This window comes from Podarcis muralis, chromosome 7 (assembly GCF_964188315.1).
Source record: "Podarcis muralis chromosome 7, rPodMur119.hap1.1, whole genome shotgun sequence".
NCBI classification, from domain to species: domain Eukaryota; kingdom Metazoa; phylum Chordata; class Lepidosauria; order Squamata; family Lacertidae; genus Podarcis; species Podarcis muralis.
In genome coordinates this window covers 40,793,120-40,820,921 of record NC_135661.1, presented here as the reverse complement: position 1 = coordinate 40,820,921, position 27,802 = coordinate 40,793,120, and the positions used below count along the sequence as shown (strand labels likewise).

The 27,802-nt window shown below is 44.4% G+C and overlaps 1 protein-coding gene across 1 annotated transcript; it reads left to right on the top strand.

The window, feature by feature from the left end:
• The first annotated feature begins 840 nt into the window (after window positions 1–840).
• Window positions 841–27,802, top strand: LOC114602164 (dual specificity protein phosphatase 22-A-like). Its single transcript, XM_077931568.1, is given in 11 exon segments — window positions 841–892; window positions 895–924; window positions 927–948; window positions 1,936–1,981; window positions 2,156–2,260; window positions 6,876–6,909; window positions 8,328–8,410; window positions 11,904–11,953; window positions 16,669–16,743; window positions 22,682–22,853; window positions 26,678–27,802. Coding segments are annotated over 11 exon segments (867 nt in total). The 5' UTR covers window positions 841–855; the 3' UTR covers window positions 26,891–27,802.

Sequence of the window (27,802 nt, the reverse complement as noted above, 5' to 3'; positions counted from 1 at the left end):
GTGAACACGACTGATGCTTGTTCATGCACAGCAACAAAAGTCATAAGTTACTATAGATCGCACGGGCTGTTTGCATAGCTGTAAAGGTTCACATCTGCAGAATACAGCTGCGGGACCATGAATGATCCTGTCTATTACTGCCTGAGAAGTATTTAAATTTTGTAGCATTCAGGGGATGTATTGACATAGGTGTGAAACAGCCCTATCGGCTCTTGTCAACCCCCTTTATACTATTTTATTACATCTATACCCCACCTTTCGTCCAAGGAGCTCCAGGTTGTGTACAGGGTTCCCCTCCTACCTTTTCCTCATAACAGTCCTGTGAGGTAGGTTAGGCTAAGAGACCATGGCTGGCCCAAAGATAGCCAGTGAGCATGGCTGAGAAGGGACAGGATTTCAGCCCTAGGCACTTAGCTCTTAAGTCTGATGCTTTTAACCACTACACCACACCACCTCTCATTGTGAATAGCATTTTGCAGTTCATTCCCTGGTGCTAGGGATTTGCAGGTCAGCTAATAAGCTGGCTGCGTCCCTTGCAGCCTAGCAATATACGGATCGCTTGGGTGGGGGAGGTTACCCTCTGAGCTGAAGTGCTTTGCCCGGTGGCTTGTGCCTGAAAATAGCACTAGCTGCCTTCACTGACTCTACAGTCGCTGACCTGCTTTCTAAATCCCTGTGAGAGAGGCCGCCTGGCCTCTGCAACAGCACCCTCTTCAGGTGAATCCTGATAATGTACCAAAACAGAGGTCCCTTTCCCGCTTCCTTTCTTTGGAGGCTGGCTTTGGAAAGATGCAAGCAAGGAATGAATGAAGGTATCTTGGCCAAAGAAAGCATGACTGCAGCAGAAAGGAGCTGATGCCTCTGCTGCCGGATGACGCTTTGCTGCCGTCTCCGAGGAAGCTCCTAGCACGACTCCAGAGCAGCCGAACTGGAGCCTTTACCTGAGAGGTAGGAATGGGCAAATGACAATTTTACTTTCTCATTTTTCCAAACCTAAGTTCAGTTTTCCACATTTTTGCATCAGTTTGCAATTATCTCTCTCTTTTTTTTAAAAAAAGATATTTTTTAAAAACATGAAATTCCAGCCTATTCCCCCCTAACACATTTTTTATATGCAAAGTATACACATTTTTGCAAAAAACAAAGCAAAATCCCAATACAATGCATTTTTTTGTACATGACTTTTCTTCCTTTATACATAAAAATGTAAGGGAGGTTAAATAGAAACGGGAGGTGCTTCACACAGTGGTTTAGCAAGACACTCTGTGAAGTGCCTCTTCCCTCCTTCAAAAGAGAACGGGTCTGGGAGCAAACTGGTGGGGGGTGGGGAGGCAAGGGGATGGGTGAGGGGTAAAGGGAGCTGTGTTTGGTCAGGGGTGGGGGAAGGGTGGCTGGCAAATGGGTAGGCAGAGTTGGCGGGCAGAGCAAGGGGGGGGAGCCCCTAATATCAATATATACATTGACTCACACAATGCAATGTCTGCGCACATTACTGGGCTGGGTAGCTGCGGTGCAAAATCCAGAGAAGTGCAGATTTCGAAGGGTTTCTGTGATAAGTAAAGTCTGGGGGATAGCTGTTTCCATTAACCCCCCCCCTTCCCCAAGTTTGTTTAGGGTGATGTTGATTTCCCCTCTTTTTGTCTTTTTCAGTAAGGCAGAACCTCTGCATTGCAACAGTATGTTAGACATTTCACTTGGCAGCAACAGCTGTAGCACAGTGACTCATGAAGCAGAGATGGGAGGGGAGTGTGTGTGTTTGTGTGGCAAGCATCGATGCCCCACACAGGAGTCCGCCAGCAACTGACCAAGGATCCCATGTCACAGCTGGTGACGTAAGATCTGCAGATCTCGATGAGAATCCCGAGTCCCCATTCCTCCGTGTCCTGTTGTGACCCTTAATATTAACGCCGCTGCTTCTCTCTCTGTGTGTGTCAGTTCCTGCCTGGTACTCTTTCCTCCCACTTCAGATGCAGCAAAGCTGGTAAGTGTACGGAGATTTCCTGCAAGTCCCCACCCCATAATAACCAGCGCATGCTCTTCCTGGCCCATAACACTCCTCAGCAGATAAACGCACCTTTCGGAATGAGTCAGAGGAGGAAAGAGAGTCTCAGTTATAAGGGTGTTTCCCTCCCTTTTCTCTCCTTATGTTTTGCAGTGCCCTGGTGACAAACAGGGGAACTGGAATGAGCAACTGTGGGTTTTGTGTGTGAGCCTGCCTGCTGAGGAACTCAAAAGTGGCATGGGGACCGGTATGAGTAAGGTACAATCCTTAGGGTTCATTGCAACTTAGCAAAAAGTGGGATTGGGGGTGGTAAGGTGGTAAATTTATTTATTTATTTTATTTGTTGCATTTATATCCCACTGTTTCCTCATTAAATCCCCACCACAACCCTGTGGTGCAGGTTAGGCTGAGAGGCACAGGGACTGGTCTTCAAGGTCACCCAATGAGTTTCATGGCTGAGTGGGATCTGAACCCTGGTCTCCTGGGTCCTGGCTGGACATTTGGCCAACGAGACTGCACTAGCACGACTGGGGCTGATGGGACTTGGTAGTCCCCCAAAATCGAGAAGGGACCAGGTTGGGGAAGTCTGCAGTGAAGCAATTTATGTCAAAGAAATAAGGCTCGGTTTGAGCGGTTGTGGAGCAGCTGGTGGCGCAGCAGGGCCGCACCCCAGGGCCAAAGTCCAGTCTCCTGCCCTCCCCCACCCATGACGAGGATAGAAGCAGTAGCAAACAGGCACTGTATGCTGGGGCTGAACAGGCTTGATGCTGGCCATCCCAGTGCCCTCCCTTCCTTTCCTTTTTAAAAACACTTTATAATCTTGTGGCAGCCAGGTAGGCATGTAAATGTTTTTTATTATTTTTACCTTAAAAATTGGCTCATTATTGTCAGGTATGTGTTAGTACCGCAGCAGCAGCAAATTCTAATTATCCATTAATGTGGCTGCGATTTAAGTGAGTCTGAGCATAGGCAAACTTGGCCCTCCAGATGTTTTGGGACTACAACTCCCATCAACCCTAGCTAACAGGACCAGTGGTCAGGGATGATGGGAGTTGTAGTCCTATAACATCTGGAGGGCCGAGTTTGCCTATGCCTGATGCACACTTTCATATTTTTAATCGGGGTGGCAAAACCAACTTTTTGGGTGGCTTTTTGCTTAAACACAGGGGTTTTCAAACTGTGGACTACCAGTGGTCCAAAAACTTCACTCAGGTAGTCTTTCAAAGCATGTCTGCATTCAGTAGTCATATTGATTTTCAATTGTATGTTTATTGCTTCTTTCATTAGAAATTCAGTTTGATTGATTGCAAATTGTAAAACAATAGTATATAATGTAAAAAAGTGAACACTGAGCCAGTGTGCTCAGAATGTCCAACCAGGACCTGAAAGACCAGGGTTCAAGGACCTGAAGCTCGCTGGGTGACCTTGGGCCTAACCTACCTCACAGGGTTGTTGTAAGAATAAAAAAAATGGAGAGGGGAGGACCATGTTAGCCACCTTGAGCTCTCTGAAGAAAAAGAAAGTGGGATATAAATGCAATAATAAATAAATAAATGAATAAATGAATGAAGCAAGCAATAAAAATACAATTAAAAACCATACAGTATCTAGCACAGTGCATCACAACTGCTACAACAGACAGAAAAAACATTCAGCAGTAAACTATCAGCAATTTTCACGTGGTCCTTGGTGAGCATAGCTCTAACATATCAGGGATGCAGAGGTAGTTGTAAGCCATGGAACAGCAGGGTAGAGGGAAAAGAAGCATTGATCATCAGCTCCACGATTGAAGCAGCACACCTGATCATCGCTGTAAGACCATTAAGTCCATCGCGTAAATTTATCCAGCTGCTCCATCGAAGAGCGCTGGATGGAAGGATGAGCTGAGAAGCTGCTAGTTCAATTTTTCGCGACACAAGAAGACCCCTGTTAGATCAGGCCAAGGGCCCACCAAGTCCAACACTCTGTCTTCACAGTGGCCAACCAGATACCCCAGTTGAGAAGCGAGCAAGCAGAACCTGAACACAACAGCACTCTCCCCGTTTGAGATTCCCAGCAACTGGTACAGTAGTACCTTGGGTTACATACGCTTCAGGTTACATACGCTTCAGGTTACAGACTCCGCTAACCCAGAAATAGTACCTTGGGCTAAGAACTTTGCTTCAGGCTGAGAACAAAAATTGTGCTCCAGCGGCATGGCGGCAGCAGGAGGCCCCATTAGCTAAAGTGGTGCTTCAGGTTAAGAACAGTTTCAGGTTAAGGACGGACCTCTGGAACGAATTAAGTACTTAACCCGAGGTACCACTGTAATTCAGAGGAATACTTGCCTATTGTGAAGAATTTACAGTGGCCCCAAGCAAACTATATTCCCTCAGCCTTCCCTGTCTGCACGCAATATGAGCGATAACAACAATGGCCTACCTTGCAGGGATGTTAGAAGGATTTCTAAACTATTGGTCTGTGTCTCCAGAGAGCTCCCAACTCCCTACAGTTTATTTTCCCCATTTGGTGAGCCTTCCACCCCCCTTACACTTGCTGCAGCCTCCTGTTTTTATCAGAAGACATTCAGCAATATTGGTTGGTATTCTTTTTAACAACAACAACAACTCACTGAAGAACTATTTGTTTAACATGCAGCTGGGTGCCTGGCAGTGGGATCAGTTTACTGCCTGTACAGGGAAAGTCACAGCTTTACTGAATTAAAATTAGATCCTCTGACCCAGATAAAAATGCCTGCTCAAATCAGAGACTGCCGACCTCCCTGTTTCTGGATTGAAATAATTGCGGACAAGAGGTTTTCTCAGCTGGCTGGCTCACTTTCCTGCAAAGGTAGGCAGGATATTCAGCAGAGGCAGGTCTATTAGGGCAAATGGGACACTGTCCCACCAAACTCAGCCTGCTCCTACTTGCCTGCATTCCTACTTCCAACCAGTCCTCCTCCTTAGGCTCAATGTTGCCCTTGTAGAACACAACAGGGAGGAGGATGGGGGCAAAACTAGAATGAGTTGACTCAGTACAGTAATTGTCTGCATCTGCCACTCGCTCTGGCTCCACCTACTGTTGGGCTCCCAGTCTTACACCCTACCAGCTCCTATAGGCACCACCCACCATGGAGGATAGCTCATTGTCATAATGCTTTCTACAAAATCTGACTCGTTCAGGTCCTAGTCTGACGCTCTAACCACTATACCACACTGCCCAAGTTCGTTTTGTTAGGAGGCAGGCGGGGAACACAGCACGTTGTAACTGTTCTTTGCTCTTCAGAGCGGGAGGAAGGAACGAGAGAGAGGGGGCCTGTTTTGTTCAGATGTCTCAAGCTAAGCATTTAAAAATAGCACCCTCGTGTGTGCCTGCCCTGGATGCCGTCTCTCGTAGTGGAGTTGTTTGGAAGATCTGCGTTGGCTGCTATAGAAACGCAAAACAGAGCCATGGCGTCTCTGGGCCACAGCAGACCCTTGCTGCTGGTGGGAAGCCAAGCGTGTCTGTTTGAAAGGTCACGCCGGGAAGGCCTGATGTTTAGGTTGCCTGGCGCTTGGTGTGTTCCCGGTGAGGCTGGCAGTGGGCGAAGGATTCAGAATGCTGCTTTTTAAAAGGCACCAAATCTATGCCCCTGTCCTAGAACTGAGCTTGCAGTCCTCTCATAGGAAGCTGGCATAGATAGATAGATAGATAGATAGAGATAGATATGCAGAGTTGGGTCATGTGTGCATCTAGCTCTGGCTGATCTACACTGACTGGCAGTAGGTTCCCATGGTTTCAGGCAAGAAGCTTTTCCCTGACCTACCTGGAGGCATGGGCGTATTCCGGGGGGGGGGGGCTGCCCCCCATCAAGTAAAACAATAGAAATACTTAACTAACCAATCAATCAATCAATCAATCAATCATGTCAGTTCTGCCCCCACTAACGAAAGTCCTGCCCCCCCACAAAAGTCCACCCCCCAAAAAAATCCACTACGCCCATGCCTGGAGATTCTGAAGGCTGTATCTGAGACCTTCTGCATGCAAAGCAGATGCTCTGCTTCTGAGCTACAGCCCTGCCCCCAAAATCTGTTTAGAATTCTCTCCTCTCATGCTTTCTTCATTTCAGAAGCCGAGTTTGGGGATTGGGAAGTTACTGCAATGGTTAAAGAATTGGGTGGGGAGGGGAGGAGAAATCCATGTTGGTCTACTGCAAATCATTCAGTGATCTACCAGTAGATACTGGTCTTCATTCTGTCTACCCTTAGCCAGCTCAAGTGGATTGACCTGTGCTCTGGGAGAAGGAATTGGGGAGGAATTTATTTCCATTCACATTTAAAGCTGAACTTATCAAATTCGCACTTCCTGAAACAATATGAGAGCAATATAAAAATGAATACATTAATGGACATATACCAAAATGCATTATGAGCACTTGCATGCAAAAACATGTATATGACTCAAAACTGGGTGCAAAAATGTGCCAGGAGAAATTCTTCCCCAAATGTGGATGAATTTCCATGAGATTTTTTTTTTTTAGATGAGATGATTCTTGCAGAAATGTGGAGAATTGAATTTAAGATTGGAAAAATGAGAAATAAAGAGAACAAAAATATGCAGATACTTCCATCTCTTTCCCTCTAAAAAACATTACTGTTAAGCCTACCCAGATGCAAAGAAAGTGTGAATTTTAATTATTATTTTTAGTAATTTAACTTTCTGTATGTTTTAAAATATTGTAATATTTTCTTTTGTTTTCTTGTTTTATCTTTTTGTAAACCACTTTGAGGTTTGCTTGGTTTTTTGTTTTGTTTTTACAATCAATTTTATGAAATAAATAAAATAAGCCCAGGAGGATCTTGTTCACAAGGGACAGTGCCTGCAGCACTAATTATTTTTCTTGGCTTATTTTCAGGTTGTGGGGGGGCTGTACCTTGGAAACATCAGGGGTAAGTGTTTTTCAAACTCTGCCTGTCTCCTAGCAGATGTTGATTATGAGCAGTGTATGTGGCCTCTGCTTCCTCCTCCTCCTAGAATCTAGTACTGTACAACTGTGGAATGATGAGCTGGTTTCATCTTTGCATGGCGTATGTATTGTTATAGATTTAGGAGTATTATTACTTATCCCCACCAAGACCAGGAAGTGTCCTACTAACATAGATTGATATAATGCAAGAGAACCATGTGTTTCACAAGGCATATGTGCCATTTTAACATACAGGTAAGTTCTGTGCCATTTTGAAAAACAAAATTTCATTTTATGATTTAGCATTGCTTTTACTTTGAGTTACATATGGGGCGGGGAGGGCACAACAATATTTTCAGTGCTTCTAAGTGTTATGTACTGAGGTTCTCACCCTGGGCCAGCAGGGGGATACTGTAGATAGTTTTCACTCAGGTCCACATATGCAAATAAGGGATTGAAAGTGATGTTCAGTGATTAGATAGTTACAGAAAGTTGTTACAGTTGCGTTGTAGTGGAGCTCTATATAAGCAGGCTGGCTGAACCCTTCAGTTCAGTTCAGTTCAGTTCTGGCCTGTGATTAAACAAGAGCTGTTTGAAGAATTGCTGTGTCGTCTGCTATGTCTACCCACTATTTAACACTAAGGGTCTTAATCTGGGGCTGGATCCATCCACATGATTTAATATTATAAAGCAAGAGTGCATGTTCATAATTTCTTCATAGTTAGTTTAACCTGTAGTTGTTTATTTGCATTATTTATACACCGCTTATCAAGTGCTTTCCCCAAAGGGTCTTATACAGTATTCGAAAAGAGAGAAAACAAGAACAAAAATGCAAAATAAAAATCACACAACCAACTAACAGCATTAAAAGCCAACCAGTCCCCTTGCAGACACGTACACACTAGAAAAAATAATAATAAAATCAGACCACATATTAGAACCAACAGATTAGATGGTGGGGACAATCACAAGACAGAATGCCTCTTGTTGTGAATGGGAAAGACTGAAGTTGCTCCTAATATATGTGTGGGTGGACTGCTGTGGTTTAATTCAACAGGAGGTGGAGAAGTGGATGAACAGCTAAATAATGTCCAAATGTGGGCAAATCCTTGCTTAAGAACACAAGGACCAAAGTAGATGCTACACATAAGTGCCAATATCTTTACCTGAGGGAGATTTTGGATTGGCTGGAAGGGAAAGGGTCAAGTCCTCCATAGCACTTTTCTGGTGATAAATCTGCAGCTTCCAGAGGCTGCTTTTCCCTTAAAAAAATGGGAGAAAGTTTACACACATCTTTCTATGCAACATCTTGTTTTGGTCTTTGCTGGAATAAAGCAAGGGTTATGAACTAATGCGCCTTTTTATTCATCTTGGATCTTAGAAGTCTCTCTTTCTTTCCAGATTCCGAGGACAAAGAGAATTTAGTGAAGAATGGGATCACACACATCTTGTCGGTGCATAACAATGCTAAGCCTGTGCTGGAAGTGAGTACGGAGAGGAGATCTGGAGCATCTTGGATCATAGCAATAAGGAGGAATCCAATTACATAAAACATGACAGCTGGAAAATATGTAATATGCTTTAGGGACTCCAGCTGCAGGCCATTTCCCACCCCATTCATTCATATTTCTTTGGCTTCCCCAGCTAAAATGTGAATGCATGAAGGTAATTATTTCTGTGGTGAAGTTATGAAATGTCACAAGCCAGTAGAGGGCAGTGCAATTACAGAAATGATTATGCTAGGTTTCCGAACCCTCCCTCCCTCCACATACTGTGCATTAACAGATCTTGCTTTCAGTTGTCTTGTAATGCCAGATTTGCCTAGTGTAGGGATGGGGAATCTGCATCCCTCCAGATGCTGCTGGACTACAACTTCCATCATCCTCGACCACTGGTCATACTGGGGTGCTGTAGAAAGAATGCAGTTGGTCAAGGGAGCCGTGGACTCAAAAAGGTTGAGAACCTCTGGACTAGATGATCCTCAGGGTCCCTTCCAACCCTGTGATTCTATGATTGGCTAGCATTTCTCCAATTTCAATATAGGCAATACTGAGCTAGATGCGCCAATTATCTGACTTGATACAAGGCACCTTCTGATGTTCTGATGCAGCTGCTGCTAATAGCAGTTTACTGTGCTTCCCTGATGTTTCTTACCTGATAATTTTCACACTTTATGTGATACTTCACTCAGCCAAAGAACCACTTCTGGAAATCTAGCAGCTGTTCAGTGCTCATTTCTGTGTTAGCTGTTTCCAGGGCCACACTAACACCTTGCAATTAAAGCACTGTGATGCCACTTTAACAGTCATAGTTCCAGAATTGTAGCTCTGTGAGGGGAATCAGGGTTCCCCTAACAGCTCTCAGCACTTGAACTACACCTTCCAGAATTCCTTAGGGCAAGCTATGACTGTTTAAAGTGGCATGATAGCACTTTAAATGTATAGAGTGAATGTAGCCTAAAAGACATGTTAGAAATCAGGATGGAGAAGCTAGCATTGTAACCAGTAAAACTAATGCAATAAACCGCATGACTGAATACAGCTGTAGAGAGTTGTGTGTGTGTGTGTACTGATGGTGCTGTTCTGGGTGGCTGAATTTGCCCAGGCGATACATGCTGCTTTGCTTCCCAAGAAAATACAGTATGTATTTATTTAGAAAATGAACTCCATGAAAGCCATTTTCTTGGTAAGAGATACTGACTAATGTCATCGAGGGGGGGCGGGAATCAAATGCAGGGAGCAAAAACCGCTCACCAAAGCCGCAGCTGCTTGGACCGCATCCCTGCAGACTTGCCAGACAGATGGCAAATGGGCGCAGAGGTCTTACAACATGATGGAGTGAATGAGGCCAGGGAGAAAAGGGGAACTGGAAACACACGGGTGCATTGAGCAATTTGTCACTCTGGCAAAAAGAATTGCAGAGTCAAGCTCCTTTCCCATGCCTAGCCCTCCAGCAAATGCTGAGAGAGTGTGCATGGGGGTGGGGTGGGGTGGGGTGGGGTGGGGGTCCCATCTCTGGTAGTGAGCAGGGGTGGGAGGAAGCTTCAGTGGAGAATAGTAATTAATCCTGATGTGTATTGTTGTGTGATTGCCTGGGAAGGATGGGGTGGGGTGAGGACAGGAGAGGGAGAGGTTAGCAACTGCCTGGAAGATTTTACTTTTGCAAACGTGTTGCAACACTGTCCGCAAAAAGTATTTTCGATACTAGTGGTGTTGTGTCCCCCCCCCCCCCCAAAGCAACAACCTACGTATAGATGAACCTAGTTGGGAATGACTTGGTCCAATACAAAACAATCTGAAAATTGTGCAGCAGCAGCAGGTAGACTCAAGTTGGATGAGGCCTCTGCTCTGTGGTGTGCTTAGCTTGATGGTTAATTTGGGCTATATCAGTCCCCTCTCTCTTTTTCTGCATCTGAACATAGGAAGCTGTGATATGCCAGCTCCAACCATGGGCTTCTCCAGCCCTGTATTGTCTACTTAGGCTGGTGGCAACTATCCAGGGTCTTGGGAAGAGAGAGAGCTTTCTCCACAGTCACCTGCCACCTGAGGTCCTTTGAGCTGGAGATACAGTCGTACCTCAGAAATCCAACGGAATCCGTTCCGGAAGTCCATTCAACTTCCAAAATATTTGGAAACCAAGGCATGGCTTCCAATTGGCTGCAGGAAGCTCCTGCAGGCGACCAAAAGCCGTGGTAGCCCCATTGGACGTTTTGGTTTCAAAGAAGGTTCACAAAATGTTTGACTCGCAAGATGTTCAGGATGCAAGGTATGACGGTATTAAGGTTTCACATTTAAACTGATTTGGTGCTCTTGCACAGCAAACCTGTTCCACCATAGCATTAGGCTTATGGGGATAAGAAAAGTGATGGGAAGATGCAGTGGAATGCCTGGGATATTTAACTGTGGTTCCTGCATTGCAGGGGGTTTGGACTAGATGACCCCTGGGATTCCTTCCAAATGTACCATTCTATGATTCTAACCTCCCTGAAAACAAATCAGAATGAATGCTCAGCAAGCAGTTGATGTTGCTTAGCACCCTTGCAGACCTAGTGCAAAGAGACCAGGGAGGGTCAATAATCAACTAACAGGTCATCTGACAGCAACCATCTTCATCGGGGCTGATTAAAGCATCATAAAACAGTGGGCAAGGTTTTATGTTTCCTAGAACTCTTCCATCAGGCTGGCTGCATCAGATCAGAGCTCTTCCATCAATCTGGTGCAGAGGGTGTAATGCAGATTTGGGGCATAATTAGATGTTATGCTGGGGCTCTGTAAAGGGAAAGCATCATAGGGGCATAGTTTGAAGCAGGGAGCCCTGGAGCACCTCAATGACCCAGACTGTGCTGTTTTCCATAGTGCCACAATTATTATTATAATAGTGCTGTTTTCCATAGTGCCACAATTATTATTTTTCAAATGACAACATTTTAGAGTTGTCCAACAGAAGTGCCCCTGAACCTGGATGGCTTACTATGTCTGCAAATTTTACCCACTTCTGTGGGTAATAATAATAATAATAATAATAATAATAATAATAATAATAATAATAATATGCCTCTCATCTGAATGGGTTACCCCAGCCACTCTGGGTGGCTTTCAAAAGGGGAAAAAAATGTTGTGGCCATGTTTTGATTCCCCAAACGTGCCTGGTGGTGGAGGGAGTGAAGCAGAATCTGACCCCAGAGCTGGACCAGGTAGTCTCCAATTTAGTCTAAGTCAAATCAAGCTTATTTTACAATGCTCTGGTCTGAACTGAATCTCGTGGTCAGTACACATTTCTAAAATGGAGCTCCAAGATAATGAGTTGTTTGGCTCTTAATCAGATGAGGTTGTGCTAAGTGCAAATAACAAATCTGAGGTTACGCTGAGGACTATCACAGAACAATAGCAGATGTTCCCCCATTTGTCTACTGTGCTGTGCCTTCAGCATGAAGTGGAATGCACAAGTCCCTTGTAAAGTTTGTCTCTTTTTTCACAGGACATGACCTACCTCTGCATATCAGCCTCAGACTCTTCGAATCAAAACCTGTAAGTTCTCTCAGGGTTTTCAGCCTGTATACAATGCAAACATGCTAGCTTTCTTAGAGAGCAATCCAGTTTTCCTCACTTGTTGTTCATTAGAGAAACCAGTTTTGTATACAACACATTGATCCATATTATGTTAGTGCACGGAGCAGAGATGGGAAACCTCAGGCTGGGCCCTGAATGTGGTCCTCCAAGCCTCTCCCTGGCCATGGCCTCATTTCCTTAGACCACATCATTCACTCATTGACTCTGCTTGAGTGCTTAAGCTCAAATTTGTCCTTGAACTCTGACACCGCCCTTCGTTTCGCTGAATGGAAGACAGTGTGAAAGTGTGTAGAAACTAGATGTCTGTAAAAAAGGAAAATTCACATTTGTTGCTCCACCCACTTTTGCCTCCAGCCCTGCCCATCACTGGCACGTGGCCTCCAGAAGGCTGCTTAGAAGGGAATGTGGCCCTCAGGCTGAAAATGGTTCTTTACCCCCAACACAAAGCATGATCTGATGTCTTTTCTTTTATGGGCACAGGATTCAGTGTCTCAATGTCAACTGAAAAGCTACCCCCTCAGATGAAAGGGCATCTTCCCTGAGCTAAAGGTTCCCTCTGACTGAGGGGACTGAGAAGCTTGAAAAGAAAGTTCTGGTCCTGCAAGTTTTTTTGGGGGGGTGGGGTGGAGGGGAGGGTGTTTTGTTTATTCCCTTCCCTTCTTATTTCTTTTTCTTTCAATCATAACATGCCTCTAAGCAATGGGCCACAGGAAGGAAGTTTTGCTCTTAAGGGGTTATTTTCTGCACATTGCATGAGACTCTGAATTTCACAATCCTGGTGAACTTAGAAAGGTTCCCCCTGCCAAGAGTCCAAATGAGACTGGGTGACTTGGAATGACCCATAGTTAGTGGGCTGAAAGTGGGGGTTGTGACCCATCACCACCCACTCTTGCTTTCCAAGAGGGTTTTAATGCCACACCTGCAAGACCACAGCCTTGGTGATCTTAACCACAGCCTTAACCACAGCCTACGTGGTGTTGTGGTTAAGAGCGGTGGACTCGTAATGTGGTGAACCGGGTTCACGTCTCCGCTCCTCCACATGCAGCTGCTGGGTGACCTTGGGCTAGTCACACTTCTCTGAAGTCTCTCAGCCCCACTCACCTCACAGAGTGTTTGTTGTGGGGGAGGAAGGGAAAGGAGAATGTTAGCCGCTTTGAGACTCCTGAAAGGGAGTGAAAGGTGAGATATCAAGTCCAAACTCCTCCTCCTCCTCCTTGCAAATTGGTCCAGAATGATGACTGTACCATTTTATACATTCACAAACTTGCAGTGAAAGAGTGGAGGAAAAACCATGTGGAGATGCTTTAACCATTCTGTTCATGAGTGGAGTAGGGCAGATAAAGGGTGCTATGTCTGATCATGATGGAAAAGACCCACAAGTAGCCTCTGGCTCTCACACTTCCTCCTCTTCTCCTTCAGCCCTACCACCAGGAGACTGGAAGCTTCTCCCCCGCCATGTTTGTTGTGTCTTCCAAACTGTGGTTAATCTTAACTATAGCTTGTTTGATACTAGCCAACTTCCAACCAGGGGTTATGAAACATTTTATAATTCATGGCACAACAGGTGCTACTCCTGTAAGAAGAAGAAAAACAGAGAAAACTACACACTGCTGTAGGGTCATTTATTTATTTTAATAATGCATGTACCACTTAATATGTGTTTGGGTAAAACAGGAATGCAGCATGAACTGCATATTGTGGAAAGTTGCTTGTTTGCTATGCATCTGGACATCTCCTAAGATATCATAACCTAATTTTACATGATAGTTCCTGAGATCGAAGAGTGGGTTATTGTCTATGCTGAGATACAATTGGGTGCCATTTGGAATCAAGATGGTGGACTTGAACCTTTCAAAACTGCACTGATTGTAACCACTGATTTCAAAACTGCACTGATTTTAACCAAGGATTTCAAAACTGCACTGATATTTTAACCAAGGATTTCAAAACTGCACTGGTTTTTTAGAATTCCTGAGCAACAATGGGTATGAGGTTGCTAGTATATCTTAAGATCAGTTAAAACTAGCCATCTCATCAGAAAAACTCACTTAAAATGCCTGAAATAAAAAGTGTGTGCATCCTGCAGAGAAGAAAATTAATTATTATTACAACAACAAGAACAGCAGCAATGAGTGGTGTAGCGTGGGTAGCCAGCTCCCGAGGCTGTGGGTAGCGTGGGTGGGTAGGAGGGAGGGAAATGGACAGAGTACGCATGCGCATTCAACTGCCTAATGGTGTCAACATCACCCAGGATATTGCAGCCTCAGAGATAAGAAAAGAAGAGTCACTCTGTTGTATGGAAAGGTCACTTTCTGATTCTCATGGAGAAGCCATTTTCAATGGAGCCCAGGGACGAAAGTGGGCAGCTGTATTGAGGCAGCAATGGGTATTGAAATTTTGCACCCCTGGCAATGTTGTGTGTGGGACAACTGCCCCATGGCTCCCCCACACTACACCACTGGCAGCAGCAGCAACAATTCCATTTTGACTTTTAAATAAACAACAATTCTGCACTCAGGATCTAAAAATAGATTACCAAATTGAGAGGATTCATTACCTCGTCAGCCACTTCTCATCAGGCCAGAGTGAAAAAATCAAGAAGGGGATTTTACAGTACCTGAGTGTTATTTCTGTGAATGGAAACACCTTTTGTTGAGGTGTCAAGGACCTGGGATGAGTCTCCTTTTTCTCAGCATGCCTCAAGTTTACCAGGCTTATCATCAAGCAGGAAATGTGACTGCCTCGTACAGTGTTAAGTGCCTCTTTACTGGCATTGCTTCTGGCACTGCCCACACCTTTGTTTGGTTTCATTTTTCTTTCATTTCCTTTTCGTAAGTGAAGGTCAAAGGAGGTGCTGTCAGTTCCTTTGCCAGCATCAAATGAGTGGCACTAAAGGGTGAAAGGGAAGGGGGAAGGGCAGGAACGTGCACAGATCTGACTGCAGGTGTGGATAACTCTCAGCGATGTGATGCAGTGATCTTGTGCCCCTTGTGTGCAGACTTAGGAGGGTGCAGGCTTGCACAGATGCCTTATACTTGTTGGCATTGTCTCGGTAGACAATGGAGGAGTGCACCGCCTGCTGTGGCTGTAGAGACTGATATAGGACAGACATGTTTTGTTGCAGCTGGGGCAGACAAAGGCATTTAGTTGTGCTGCTGCAGATGCACCATGGCATTTCTTCTCCCTGAGCACTTCACAGTCATTCCTCATTTGGTCACTGCTATGGATACACGACCTGTCTGTCTGTCTCCAGGCACTGCAAGGGATTCCCACAGGGCAGGGTTGATGATGCCAGCCTTCATGTCACATTTGCAGACATCTTTGTAACACAGAGTTGGTCTGTCAATGTGCCTGGAGCCTGAAGTCAGTTCCCCATAGAGCACGTCCTTGGGGACTGAGTCTTATACTGCCTAATTCTGTCTTATACTGAGTCAGACTGGTGGTGGCTCCCCAAGGTTTTAGACAGGGGACTAAAACCTGGAAATGCTGGGATTAAACCTGGGATCTTCCGCAGGCTACTCATGTGCTCTGCTACTGAGCTACAGCACTTCCTTTCTTCATCCGATCATCAATCCATCTATTCCAGCAGCCACCTTTTCACCAACCAGATTCCTCTGGGAAGCCTACAAACCTCTCCTGCAATTGCATTTGGCATTCACAGCTATACTGCCCTTGGACAGTATAGTTCTATAGGTTCTATTTAGCTACCAGCACACCTATGAGCCACTGATAAAGCTCATCTCCTCCATGAAATTGTCTATTTCCATTTGAAAGCCATCTAAGTTCTCCAGATGACCAATTTATTCAGCATTCTTCTTGATTGGCTTGCACAAAGCTAATGCAGAGGTTAGACTTGGTCTGGTCTTTATTGAACATTCATTCTGATATGTTTGCAGGGCGGTTATATGGCAATGAATGTTCATCTTGATTTGTTTGAGGGGTGTTGTTACACCTTCCCATTAGTCATTCATTCATTCCATACTTCCCAGTGCATTTCCTTGTCACTTTTCTAACTTTCAATCTGTCCTGCAACATACTGACAATATGAAGTCAGTTGCCACCATCACATCAAGTGGTAGTGAGTTTGTGAATTAATAATAATGCATTGTGTGATGAAGGACTTCATTTAGTTTGTTTAAGATCTACTCAGTTGGATGACCCTGAGTCCTAGACCATACATTTAAAGAAGTATCATATCACTTTAAACACTCACATTTTCCTCCAAAGTATCCTGGGAACTGTTGTTTGTTAGGGTGCTGACAGTTCATTTATTTATATTTTATTTATTAAATTTCTATGCTGCCCTTCATCTGAAGATCACAGGGCAGTTTACAATATAAAACACACAATATAAAGCACGTCAAAGCAAATTTCTGCTAATAAACACATTTTTACATGCAGTTTTTACTCATGCCCACATTTTTGTGAACAATTTCCCCTAATTTAATGCATCTTTGTATCGTATGTTCATTAATACCTTCATTTATTTGCACCCTTTCCCCTAATATATGCATTTTTGTAAACATTGTTCCATTGGAGAACTGCATCACAAAATTTTGGGTGAGTAACAATTTTTGAAGGATAGCTGTGATTTGATTCACATGCTGAATCAAATTTCACCTTCATCTTTAGTTCAGGGCAAACAATTCCTAATTTTTCTTCTTTGCTCTCAGGATACAACACTTCAAGGAGTGCATCAAGTTTATTCATGAATGTCGGCTACATGGAGGAGGATGCCTCATTCATTGGTGAGCTGCTTTTCTCTGCCTTTCCTTTTCAGGATGGGGAGCACACTATAATATATGTATATGGACATTTATATATCTCTGGAAACCTGCTGGCAGTCATTCCTAAACTATACATACATACTCAACTGATCTGGCTCCCTTAACCTTGCAGGATGATTTTCATTCAGGCTCGAAACAATCGTCGTCTGAAAAGTGGCAGCGTTATGGGTTTTTCCATGAGTTATCTTATCTTTATGGGAAATGAAATGGCCTGAACAATACTAAGGCAACACATTGCAGATGCTGAATGCCAAAATGATCTAGGTTTAACCTCAAATAACATTTTAATTGACAGAGCACTTCAATCCTACAAACCAGTCAGCCATCTTTATCTGCTCTCTGTTCCAAAACACCACAGAGTCTTCACTCTGGTACATTTAAATACTGTTACACCAGCTGTTCTGGAGGGGAGGTTTCAAAGAATTCCCTAATGTCAACGTAAATGTCCCTGTGAATTGGGAGAGGAAGATTCAACAACTCATGCTCTTATGTATTGCTCTTCTCCTCATGATATACCTAACATTCTTATTGGAAATTCCCAGGGCATTTGGATGCATTTTATGGTTCTAGATCACAAGGCATTCACCTCTTCCAGGATGGCTAAATACCTACCAGGGATGAATTTTAGCAAACTCACAATTCTGTTCTTTGTGACTGGTGTTCTACAGTACAGTACATTTACTAGTAATTTTATTGTTATGGTTCTCTATTTTGTATGCTTTTATTTTATTTTATAAATTTGTACAAAGTTTCTTTTTTGAATACTGGTCATTGATCATTATAAAGAGATTGATTGATATACATACATTTAGGTCACACAAATTTGCTAGAGTTTAATATAGGCTGAGATAGGAGAAAAATAAAGGCTGCAATCCTATCTATGTATACTCAGGAGGAAGCCGTATTGAATGTAGCGGGACTTCAACCACTTCCAGGTGACAAATTTATTGAGCATTCAGCTTGATTTGTTTGCAGGGAGGTTAGATGACACCCGGTAGTCACTGATAGTCCATTCTGATTAGTTTGTGGGGAGGTCAGATGTTGTTTCATCAAGGAAACATTATCCCACACTTTTCTGTGCATCTTCCCATTACTTTCCTTATTTCAAAGAGTCTAATTTTTGTGTGTGCAGAAGCTCCAAATAAACTTCCCTTGCACAACTTGAATTTGCTGATATGTGATTCAATCCCACCAGAAAATAGCAACAGCCTGGAAGCATCCCTGGGCTGTGTTCATACTCCTGTTTGCTGTGCACTTACGTGATTCCAGTGCTGGGTTTTTCATCCTTGCTCACACAACATTATCCAAAATGCATATGTATCTCTTGTTCTGTGGTACTACTGTTTGGCACTGTAGTTTCTCAAACGAGCGACTCCCTGACTGCAGTCCTTAAACTGTTCCTAGTTCATTTCTTGCCATGGGGTAAAGACATCTTTGCTCTGTCAGTGCTCCCTGGTGTGCACACAAACAGAGATGAATTGAAGCTGGTGCTGATGTGAACAGTTGTAAGGGGGGAGGGAAGAGGTGTGAAATGCCTGGGACACAGGGAACAACTTTGTTGAGCTCTAAGATGGTAAAGTGAGCATACTTTTACATTAAGTGGACATGGATAGGATTGCACTGTCAACATCCTTTTGCTTTCCCCTAAAGCTGGATGTTATCGTTGGAATTCTGAAAGCACCAATGGCTTGAGCTAAAGAAGCAGGTCTTGCTTTTGTTCCATTCAGCTAGCACTGAAGGATTAGTTTGGCATGCTGTTGCAGTTTTTAGCTACCCCTCCCCAAAGGATTCCTTATGCAAGCTGCAGCAAATTTATTTAGATTTTACAAACCAGTCAATGTATCATGTGGATTGTGCAGAAACCATTTGCAGAGGGTGGGGCTGGAGCATGAAGATACCCGCTGCCGACTAGACACACTCCTCTATTCTGCCTCCTTCGTTTTGCCCCATTCTTTGGATCCTAGCCAATGGCTTCATTAGCCAAGTAGAGGCTTCAAAAGGGCGATGAGCCACTCCACTCTCACTGTCAAATCCACTCCCAGCATCTGTCATCAACCATGTCCATCATTTCAAAGCCTTTTCTCCCTGCTTGTCTCTCATTTTGATAGCCAAGAGTCACACCAAGATCATGTCAAGTTTTTATACATGTAATGGTTTTTTCATATTCATATATATATATATATATATAATGCCCTTGTTTTAACAATATGCGTAATTGCTTTATATGCTTTTCTTGTAGCCTGCCTGCTTTTATTGCATCTCTTTACCCCTGGCCTTTGACACCTGAGACATGTGTTTTCAGGACCCACCCTGTGACTGCCATTTGTTTTAACTGTTTTTAATGCTGATTTTTAAATTGTTGCAACCTGCCCTGGCACCTGAAAGTGAAGGGCGAGTCGGGAAATTAATACCACTACTACTAATACCGTATTTTTCGCTCTATAACACGCAGATTTTTTCTCCTAAAAAGGAAGGGGAAATGTCTGTGCGTGTTATGCAGCGAATGTGTGGTCCCTGGAGCCGAAAAATGAGGCAAAAATCAAACCGCGCTTCAGGGAGAAGGGAGCTCCGTGAGAGAGGAAGTGGTGGCTTTCCTGCATTCTGCCTCAGGGTCTTACTGCCCACCCTGCTCTGTTTCGTTACTGTGTTTGCTCAAACGGAACAAAGAGCAGGGAAAGCCCCTCCCCTCCAGGCAAGTAGAGGGGAGAGCAGAGCGTCCCTCGTTCTATCCTCTCCCTGCTCCGGAGGGAACAATGTTTGTGAAGGGAAGAGAGATTACAGGTTCGGCTTAAAATTCTGATTTGACTTCCTGCTTTTTGTTTTTGGAGACACACAGCATTCAAATATGCTTTCTTCCATTTAAAAGGATGAAATCCTTAAACAGTGTTTTGCCTGTAAATTCATGCGATCTGGAAGATTACAGTGTCTGTACCTCTTAAGGGATGGCAAAGCTTAGGTTTCGCTGCTAAATAGTTCTTAATGCAGTTAAAATGCTTTCTTCTGTCATGCTGGTGGGAGGGAGAGGGAGAGAGAGAGAGCGCAGGCTGGCTGGCTTGTGTGGGTGGGTGGGGGGAAACTTTTGCCTTCCTTTCCTCACGTTATAGCCCTCTCCTGCATTCTTAGCCTTCTGTGTTTTTCCTTCCCTCCCCACTTAAAATGTGGTTACAAAGCATGGATCCACATGGATCCTCAGGATCTTTGCATTGGGTCACCCCAAATTCACCATCAGAGCACACAGCATGTCCATGGCTACAGCCTGCCCCCCCAAAATCACACACCCATTGTTGCCTGGGGCTGCAATGGTGCAAAAACGTGGTTACAAAGCATGGATCCACATGGATCCTCAGGATCTTTGCATTGGGTCAGCCAAAATTCACCATCAGAGCACATAGCATGTCCATGGCTACAGCCTGTCCCCCCCCCAAAAAAAAAAATCATGCACCCACTGTTGCCTGGGGCTGCAATGGTGCAAAAACGTGGTTACAAAGCATGGATCCACATGGATCCTCAGGATCTTTGCATTGGGTCAGCCAAAATTCACCATCAGAGCACATAGCATGTCCATGGCTACAGCCTGTCCCCCCCCCCCAAAAAAAAAAAATCATGCACCCACTGTTGCCTGGGGCTGCAATGGTGCAAAAACGTGGTTACAAAGCATGGATCCACATGGATCCTCAGGATCTTTGCATTGGGTCAGCCAAAATTCACCATCAGAGCACATAGCATGTCCATGGCTACAGCCTGTCCCCCCCAAAAAAATCATGCACCCACTGTTGCCTGGGGCTGCAATGGTGCAAAAACGTGGTTACAAAGCATGGGTCCACATGGATCCTCAGGATCTTTGCATTGGGTCAGCCAAAATTCACCATCAGAGCACATAGCATGTCCATGGCTACAGCCTGTCCCCCCCAAAAAAAATCATGCACCCACTGTTGCCTGGGGCTGCAATGGTGCAAAAACGTGGTTAAAAAGTATGGGTCCACATGGATCCTCAGGATCTTTGCATTGGGTCAGCCAAAATTCACCATCAGAGCACATAGCATGTCCATGGCTACAGCCTGCCCCCCCAAAAAAATCACGCACCCACTGTTGCCTGGGGCTGCAATGGTGCAAAAACGTGGTTACAAAGCATGGATCCACAGGGATTCTCAGGATTTTTGCATTGGGTCACCCCAAATTCACCATCAGATCACATGTCTGTGGCCACAGCATGAAGCACAAAAATGATACGTCCACTGTTTCATTCAGAATATTTTTTCCCTTGTTTTCCTCCTCTAAAAACGATGTGCGTGTTATGGTCAGGTGCGTGTTATAGAGCGAAAAATACGGTAATTCTGAAATTGCTTTGATATGCTCCATGAGAAGTGAGTCATAAAATTAATCAAATAAAAAAATCATGTTTAATCCGTGACCTCTGCCTTTATGGCATTGTAAATCTATGTTGTTGATGCTGTGGGTTCTGCCACATGGCAGTTCATGGTGGAGTCCGTTTTTTGCAGCATCTACACAACAGCGCCCCCATCATAAGGCCATCCTATATCCTCCCCTTCCATTTCATCTGGATTTACTCCTTCCGGAGTATTCTTTTTCTAACTTACCAAATTTCCAGCAGAAAAGGTAAATGAAGAAATAATATTGCTTGGCATTTTGATGAGGATGATGTCATATGGACACTGTAAAAAGCTTGCAGCCCTGAGTAGAACAGAGTCCACAATAAACTGCCATTAGAAGTACCCTGTGAGAACAGGCCTTTTAAGTGGTGGCCCCTTGTCTGAGCAATGGTCTCTTGAGGGAGATGTACCTGGCACCATTTTTGTCAGTCTTTAGGCACCAGGCTAAGCCCTAACTGTTTACCCAGTCCTTAGATTACGGTAATTAATTTTGCCTGTTACAGGGGTGCTCATCTTTTAGTGGGGTGGATAGGACTTTTCCTTAGTAATACATTGCTGGATGAGCATTTTATATATTTTATATTGTTGGTGGTTTTAATTTTTCCTAGTTTTACATTGCTATTATCTGTTACAGTGGTTACAAACACTTCAGGTTACATACGCTTCAGGTTAAAGACTCCGCTAACCCAGAAATAGTGATTCAGGTTAAGAACTTTGCTTCAGGATGAAAACAGAAATTGTGCTCCAGCGGTGGAGCGGCAGCAGGAGGCCCCATTAGCTAAAGTGGTGTTTCAGGTCAAGAACAGTTTCAGGTTAAGTACAGACCTCCAGAATGAATTAAGTACTTAACCTGAGGTACCACTGTATATTTTAGCTAGTCAAGTCACTTTGAAACTTTTAATGGTATAAAGGTATTGGTAAATGCAATAAACAGCAACAACAAAACACAATAACTTTAAACTGTTGTAAGCGACTCTGCATATTACACAGGCAGGCATTGAACGGATGGGCAAGAAATCTCTAAATAAATAAATGAAGACTCAAGGATTTTGAAAGCTAATAATAAAGTCAAGAAAATATGAAAAGCCCTGCTGGATTAGGCCAGAAGTCCATTGAGTCCAGCATCTTGTTGTCATAGTGGTCTATCAGATGCCTATGGGAAGGCCATGTGCAGGACCTGAATACATGCAGAATCTCTCCACTTGTGATCCTCAGCAACTGGTATTCAGCAGCATACTGTCGGTGAAAAGGGAGGTAGAATAGAGCCGTGGTATTTAGCAGCTGTTGATAGCCTTATCGTCCATAACATTTAGGTGACAAAATGCAAAACAGTACTTGATAAGAGGGCATCGATCTTGAATTCCATGATGCATGAATGCATGTACAAACTTGGGAATATGTCCAAGAGTGGAGGGAGCAAGACTTGGGGGTCTTGCACAATCCTAACATGGGTTTTCTTCACTCCTGTTCCTAATTGAAAACATTGCTCCTTTATTTCCGCTCAACAGCTTAGCTGGAGTGTCTCGCAGCACCACCATCTTGGTGGCCTATCTCATGACGGTCACTAACTTTGGCTGGGAAGAGTGCCTGACAGCCACCAAAGCTGTCCGTTCTTATGTGAGCCCCAACTTTGGCTTCCAGGAACAGCTTCAGGAGTATGAAGTCACTCTGCTCAAGGAGGTAAGGCTTCGTGCTTCTGGTCTACTAACCCAGTAGGCACTTCAGAGCAACATTTACAGGCTCATGTCTTCAGAGATAGCTGAAAGTTAGCTCTTTCCTTGCTCCTCTCTCACACAGTGATGAAAGAGGGATCAGATTCAGTTTGCACTGATAGGCAAATCTCCCTAATTCACACTTTCTGAACAATACTTGTACCAAAATACAGCCATCCTTCGAAGGTGTCCTGGACCTAAGCTGATTGTTGAAGAACAGTGAGACAGCAAGTGAAGGTACTTTTTCTTTGCAACAAATGTTTCCCCCCCCCAGTGCCCCAAGGAAACCCAGTGTGAGCATGTCTCACAGCTGAGACTGTCCGCAGGTTCCTCCTGACTCCCAACATTTATGGGTCTAGTGCCCTGTGCTTTAACTTCCCTTCTCAGAAAGTTGTTGCTTTCTTTTAAAATAAAGAACCTCCAGGATATTCTGAGAATATCCCATGCTGAGGAGTGGGCTGAAGGAGAGTGGAAAGATGAGGTGGTGCTGCACAAGAAGGCTTTCGGAGAAAAACGTACCACAGTTTGCAAAAACTATTTGAGCCAGGCATTCCCCCAAAGGGCACAAATTCAGCTGATTTGGGCATCCCCCATGAATTCAGCTGACTTGGGCATCAGGCATGACGCCTCGCAGAAGAGGGAAGGATGTTTGGTTGCTGAAGATATGAACTGGCTCTTTTCACTCTACTACTGTTTGTTTTGGGGCATAATGCAGATCTGTTCTATGTGAAAGGGCAGGGTTGGGAAACCCCAGGCCAGAGGGCCTAATGTGGCCTCTCTACCTGGACCTCGGAACTCTCCCCAGACCATATCCCTTCCCATGTCACACCAAGGGGTGTAGTGGTAAATTGTGCAGGGTCCCTTCATGGTAGTCATAAACATTATACAACCTTCTAAGTTTATACAACAATCTTATAATTATACAATAATACTAATAAGGGATGCATTGAAACAATCAATGCAGATCCCTGTGTTGTATTTCAGCTAGATCTACTATTTTCTGTGCACGTGTGTGGGCAAATGATTTGGACCTCATGGTTTCTGTGCTCCTAAATGCTTAAGCTTTGGAACATACAGAAGAACTCTTGTTCTTCCTGAGTGCCATTTCCAGAGTGACCCTAGGAGTGATCCTCAGTGGCTGACTCACCTCCTTTCACTGTGGCTCCAATCAGCACAAAGGATGAGAATACTTCTTCTCAGTAGCTAAAAAGCTCCCCTTTTATGCTGATTTGGTAGCTATAGGATGCTGGAGACAGGGACCCTGCCTGCTGCAGAAATAGTAACGGGTCCGTCCCTGATTGCCTTTGTAGTCAGCTTGCGGGCTTCCAGGAGGCAGAGGGTGGGTTGCAGAGAGCAAGAGAGGGGGTCTGCAGTGCATAGGTCTGCTACTGTGCAGTTTCAGGTTTTGTGTGGGCAGGGGAGCAGTGGTTGGTTGGAGAGCAAGAGAAGCAGTTTGCAGGGGCCTGGTCCAGTGGAGGAGAGAGAGAGGAAAGCCCATATGCTATTGTAATGGATTGATTTGAAGTCACTTCTGTACCAGGCAAAGTAATTTTTAGCCCCCCAATTCTCCCCCCCCGACCTGTCCCTTATTTTGCCTGACCAAAGGTGGCAACCCTGACCTTTGATATGATTGAACAGGGCTCCTCTTGTCTCTAGAAAGTGGCAAGAACCACTTTCACTTTCAGTTCTAAATGAAAGTCACTCTGTGCTGCAGCTATATCTGTGGGCGGAGACTGCGAGACTTGGGTGTGGAGGACTGATGTTCTGCTCCACAGGGCAAAGCAACCAGCTTATCTCTGGTTTCTCTGGCAGTTTATGTATTTAAAATATTTTTTGAGGCTGGCTTCCAACTGACAAGCATGTCCAAAGCAGCAGATAAGAGAAATAAAAATAGTAATATCATTGTGCTTACCCTCACTGTGAAGATTTCTAGGGACAGGTGCTTCCCTTTGTTTGGTTTTCTTGAGAAGGAGGCTACTGGATCTGGTGACACCCCGCCCCCCCGCTTTGCAATGTTTGCATTATATTTACAGGTACACAGATTGCATGTAGGTGGAGACACAGCTTAACCATTCCAGCAGACAGCCACTGTTTCCACCACTCCCTTATCAGATATCCAGGAAGAGAGCCAGAAGCCTAAGCTACTTGCAGAGCCCTCTTGTCTATATGGCTTTCTTAGGGTTGTCTCCACTGAAATTAATAGCCATGGCTTTCAATGGGTAACTGAGTATGGGTATGCTGCCCCAGTGGCGTAGCGTGGGTTGTCAGCACCTGGGGCAAGGCAAGTAATTTGCACCCCTAACCCGTGGATTTGCGCCCCCTAACCCTAACCCCCAGATGTTGCGCCCGGTGCGGCCGGCCCCCCCTGCACCCCCCACGCTACGCCACTGTGCTGCCCACAACGTATTTTGCAGAGAAAGCAGAGAGTTTAACATTCAGAGGTCCTCGAACATTTTTGGGCTCAGGGGTACATTTTGTAATCTAAGGAATTGTTGTGGTTGCACCACAAAATACCCATTTCACAGAAGAAAAACTAGGAAAGCTTGGAACCTACCAAAAAGCAGGCAAAACATCACCCATTCAAGAAACAGACAAATAAATAATACACATTAAAAATATCTCTAGAAAACAGGCAACTTCCCTGAAAGCCAAAGACTTAGTAAAACAAAAAAACAAGTCTCACACAGGATGCAAGCCAAGCAGAGTCCCCCACCCACCCAAGCAGAATGACACTTGACTTTTGCCGTGAATGCAGGATCGGTTACTTTGTGGCAGTTTGGGGTTATGGATCACATTGTTTACTTGCAAGTCCTTGATAGGAAATAAACCAAGTTTCCTTTTTACTGTGTGACTAGCTAACAGCATTGCACCTCCGCCTTGAAACAAAATATTGCATGCTTTCCTGATTAAAAGAATAAAAGTTGTGCATTAGATTTCCATGGCCCAGAGGGCAGATATGTTATTACATGCAATCTTAAAAAGAAAATCCCACTGGAAGTCCCCCAATAGGCTGGGGGTAGCCCACTTAAGGACATGAATGGTCAGGGGACCATTAGCACGGCTGTGCGTGGGAGGTGACGCTCACAAGGCATCCTCCCTGCGTGGGGAATCAGCTGTAAGGGTTATGTATTCATTATTTCCTAATTCTTTACTCACATGGCTTTAGGTAAGTTCCTGCAACTTTTATTCTGAGCTGAATTGAACACACAGGGTGTGATTTCCCTGCCCCCCTGTTTAACTAGCTCAAATGTCTTGCTCAAAACCAAACAGCAATGACTCTGCATTTAAAACACAGCTGCTGCTTTTTAATATATTTTTTTAAATTGTCATATTTTTGCACAGCAAGCAGACAAGAGAGGAGGGGAGAAAGAGGAGATATTGAGTAGGACACTAATAATAGCATAAGGCAGGGGATACAAACCAGAGAAACTGCTGTGGGCAATGACAACCTCCCCACTTAGGTGGCTATTTGAACAATGTAGTGAGAATCCATTTGCAAACTAGACTACAGCATTCACTTGTCATTTCATCATAATTGGATAAGGCCATGTGCTTCTGACATACACCTGTTAGGCCAGTCTTCCTCATCCTGATACCCGCTGGACGCTTAAGACTACAACTCCCACTGGCCCCCAGCCAGTAGAAGGTGATGGGAGTTATAGTCCAAATTATCTGGAGAGCACCAACTTGGGAAAGGCTTCACTCTGCCAATTGGTTTTACCTGCATTGCCTGCATTGTCTTTGCTCATCCTTCATATCTTATGCAGCTTCTCCGGGATTTTGTCTTGACAGTACAGGGCCTGGATTCAGCAGGAGTATGGCAAGAACCCACTCAGTGACCAAGAGGACTTGCAGTGCTTACTTTCCCAGCAAGAAGAGAAAGTAAACCAGCAACAAGGTGGACTCAGAGAAAGTAACTGGATCAATGCCCCAAGCCAAACTAGCTCTCAGCCACATACCACCTATGACAGCAGCTGCAGCCACAGCCGGTGGATGAATAGATAGCAAGAGCTCATTAAAGACTTGGAAGAACTCTGCCTGTTATCTCTATTCTGACCCACGGTGAGGAGTGAATAGATGAGCTGCATCTTGGACACGTTGTGGGTGCATTTGGCATTGCTCAGTGGTTCAGAGTCAAACTCACTCTATTTCCCACCCCCGCCTCTGCCACAGGCTTGTTGTATGGCCTTGTTAGGTAGCATCTGTTATCTCTCTTTGGGTTGCGCCCCTGGTAGTCGGGATTAGCACAGACATTGGGGGCTTTCTGAAGTCAATGAGAGAAAGTGAGATGATGGTTTAGAGCCAAAGATGAGGTTTCCAGGAAGAGAAATTTGAGACACAACAACATTGAATCTAGCATGATGAGCAGATGGAAGTTGACTGGCTCATTGGTATTGGGGGTGCTTTCCCAAGTGACGTGGAGGGCTTTTGGCTTGAGTCCAGGCATTTTCATTTCTGAGGTCCTCCAGACAATCTGTTTATTGAGCATTTAATCTGATTACACAGAGCTTTGGTTATATCCAATCTTTATTAAGTATTCATTCTGAGTTCTTTGCAGGGAGCTTATACCACAATAAACATTCTTCCTTATTTGCTTGCAGGGCGTTTACAAATCTCCTTGTTAATCGTCCATTAACCACACACTTTTCAAAGCATTTCCCATCACTTTCCTAACAGCAAAAAAATCAGTTTCGTTTTCTTTTTTTAGGTGGATTTGTTGCACTAGGGCGGCAAGAGGGCTTTAATCCAACAGGGCTTTAATTGCACAGAACTAAATTTCCAGGACATGCTTGAATCTTGCAGTGCTTTTCATTCAGAGCCAGCAAAACATCAGCAGCTTGGTGTTAGCTGTTGTGTATTTTGTTGCTGAAAGCCATATTCCAAAATACCAATAAATATAAAATGCACTAGAAACAA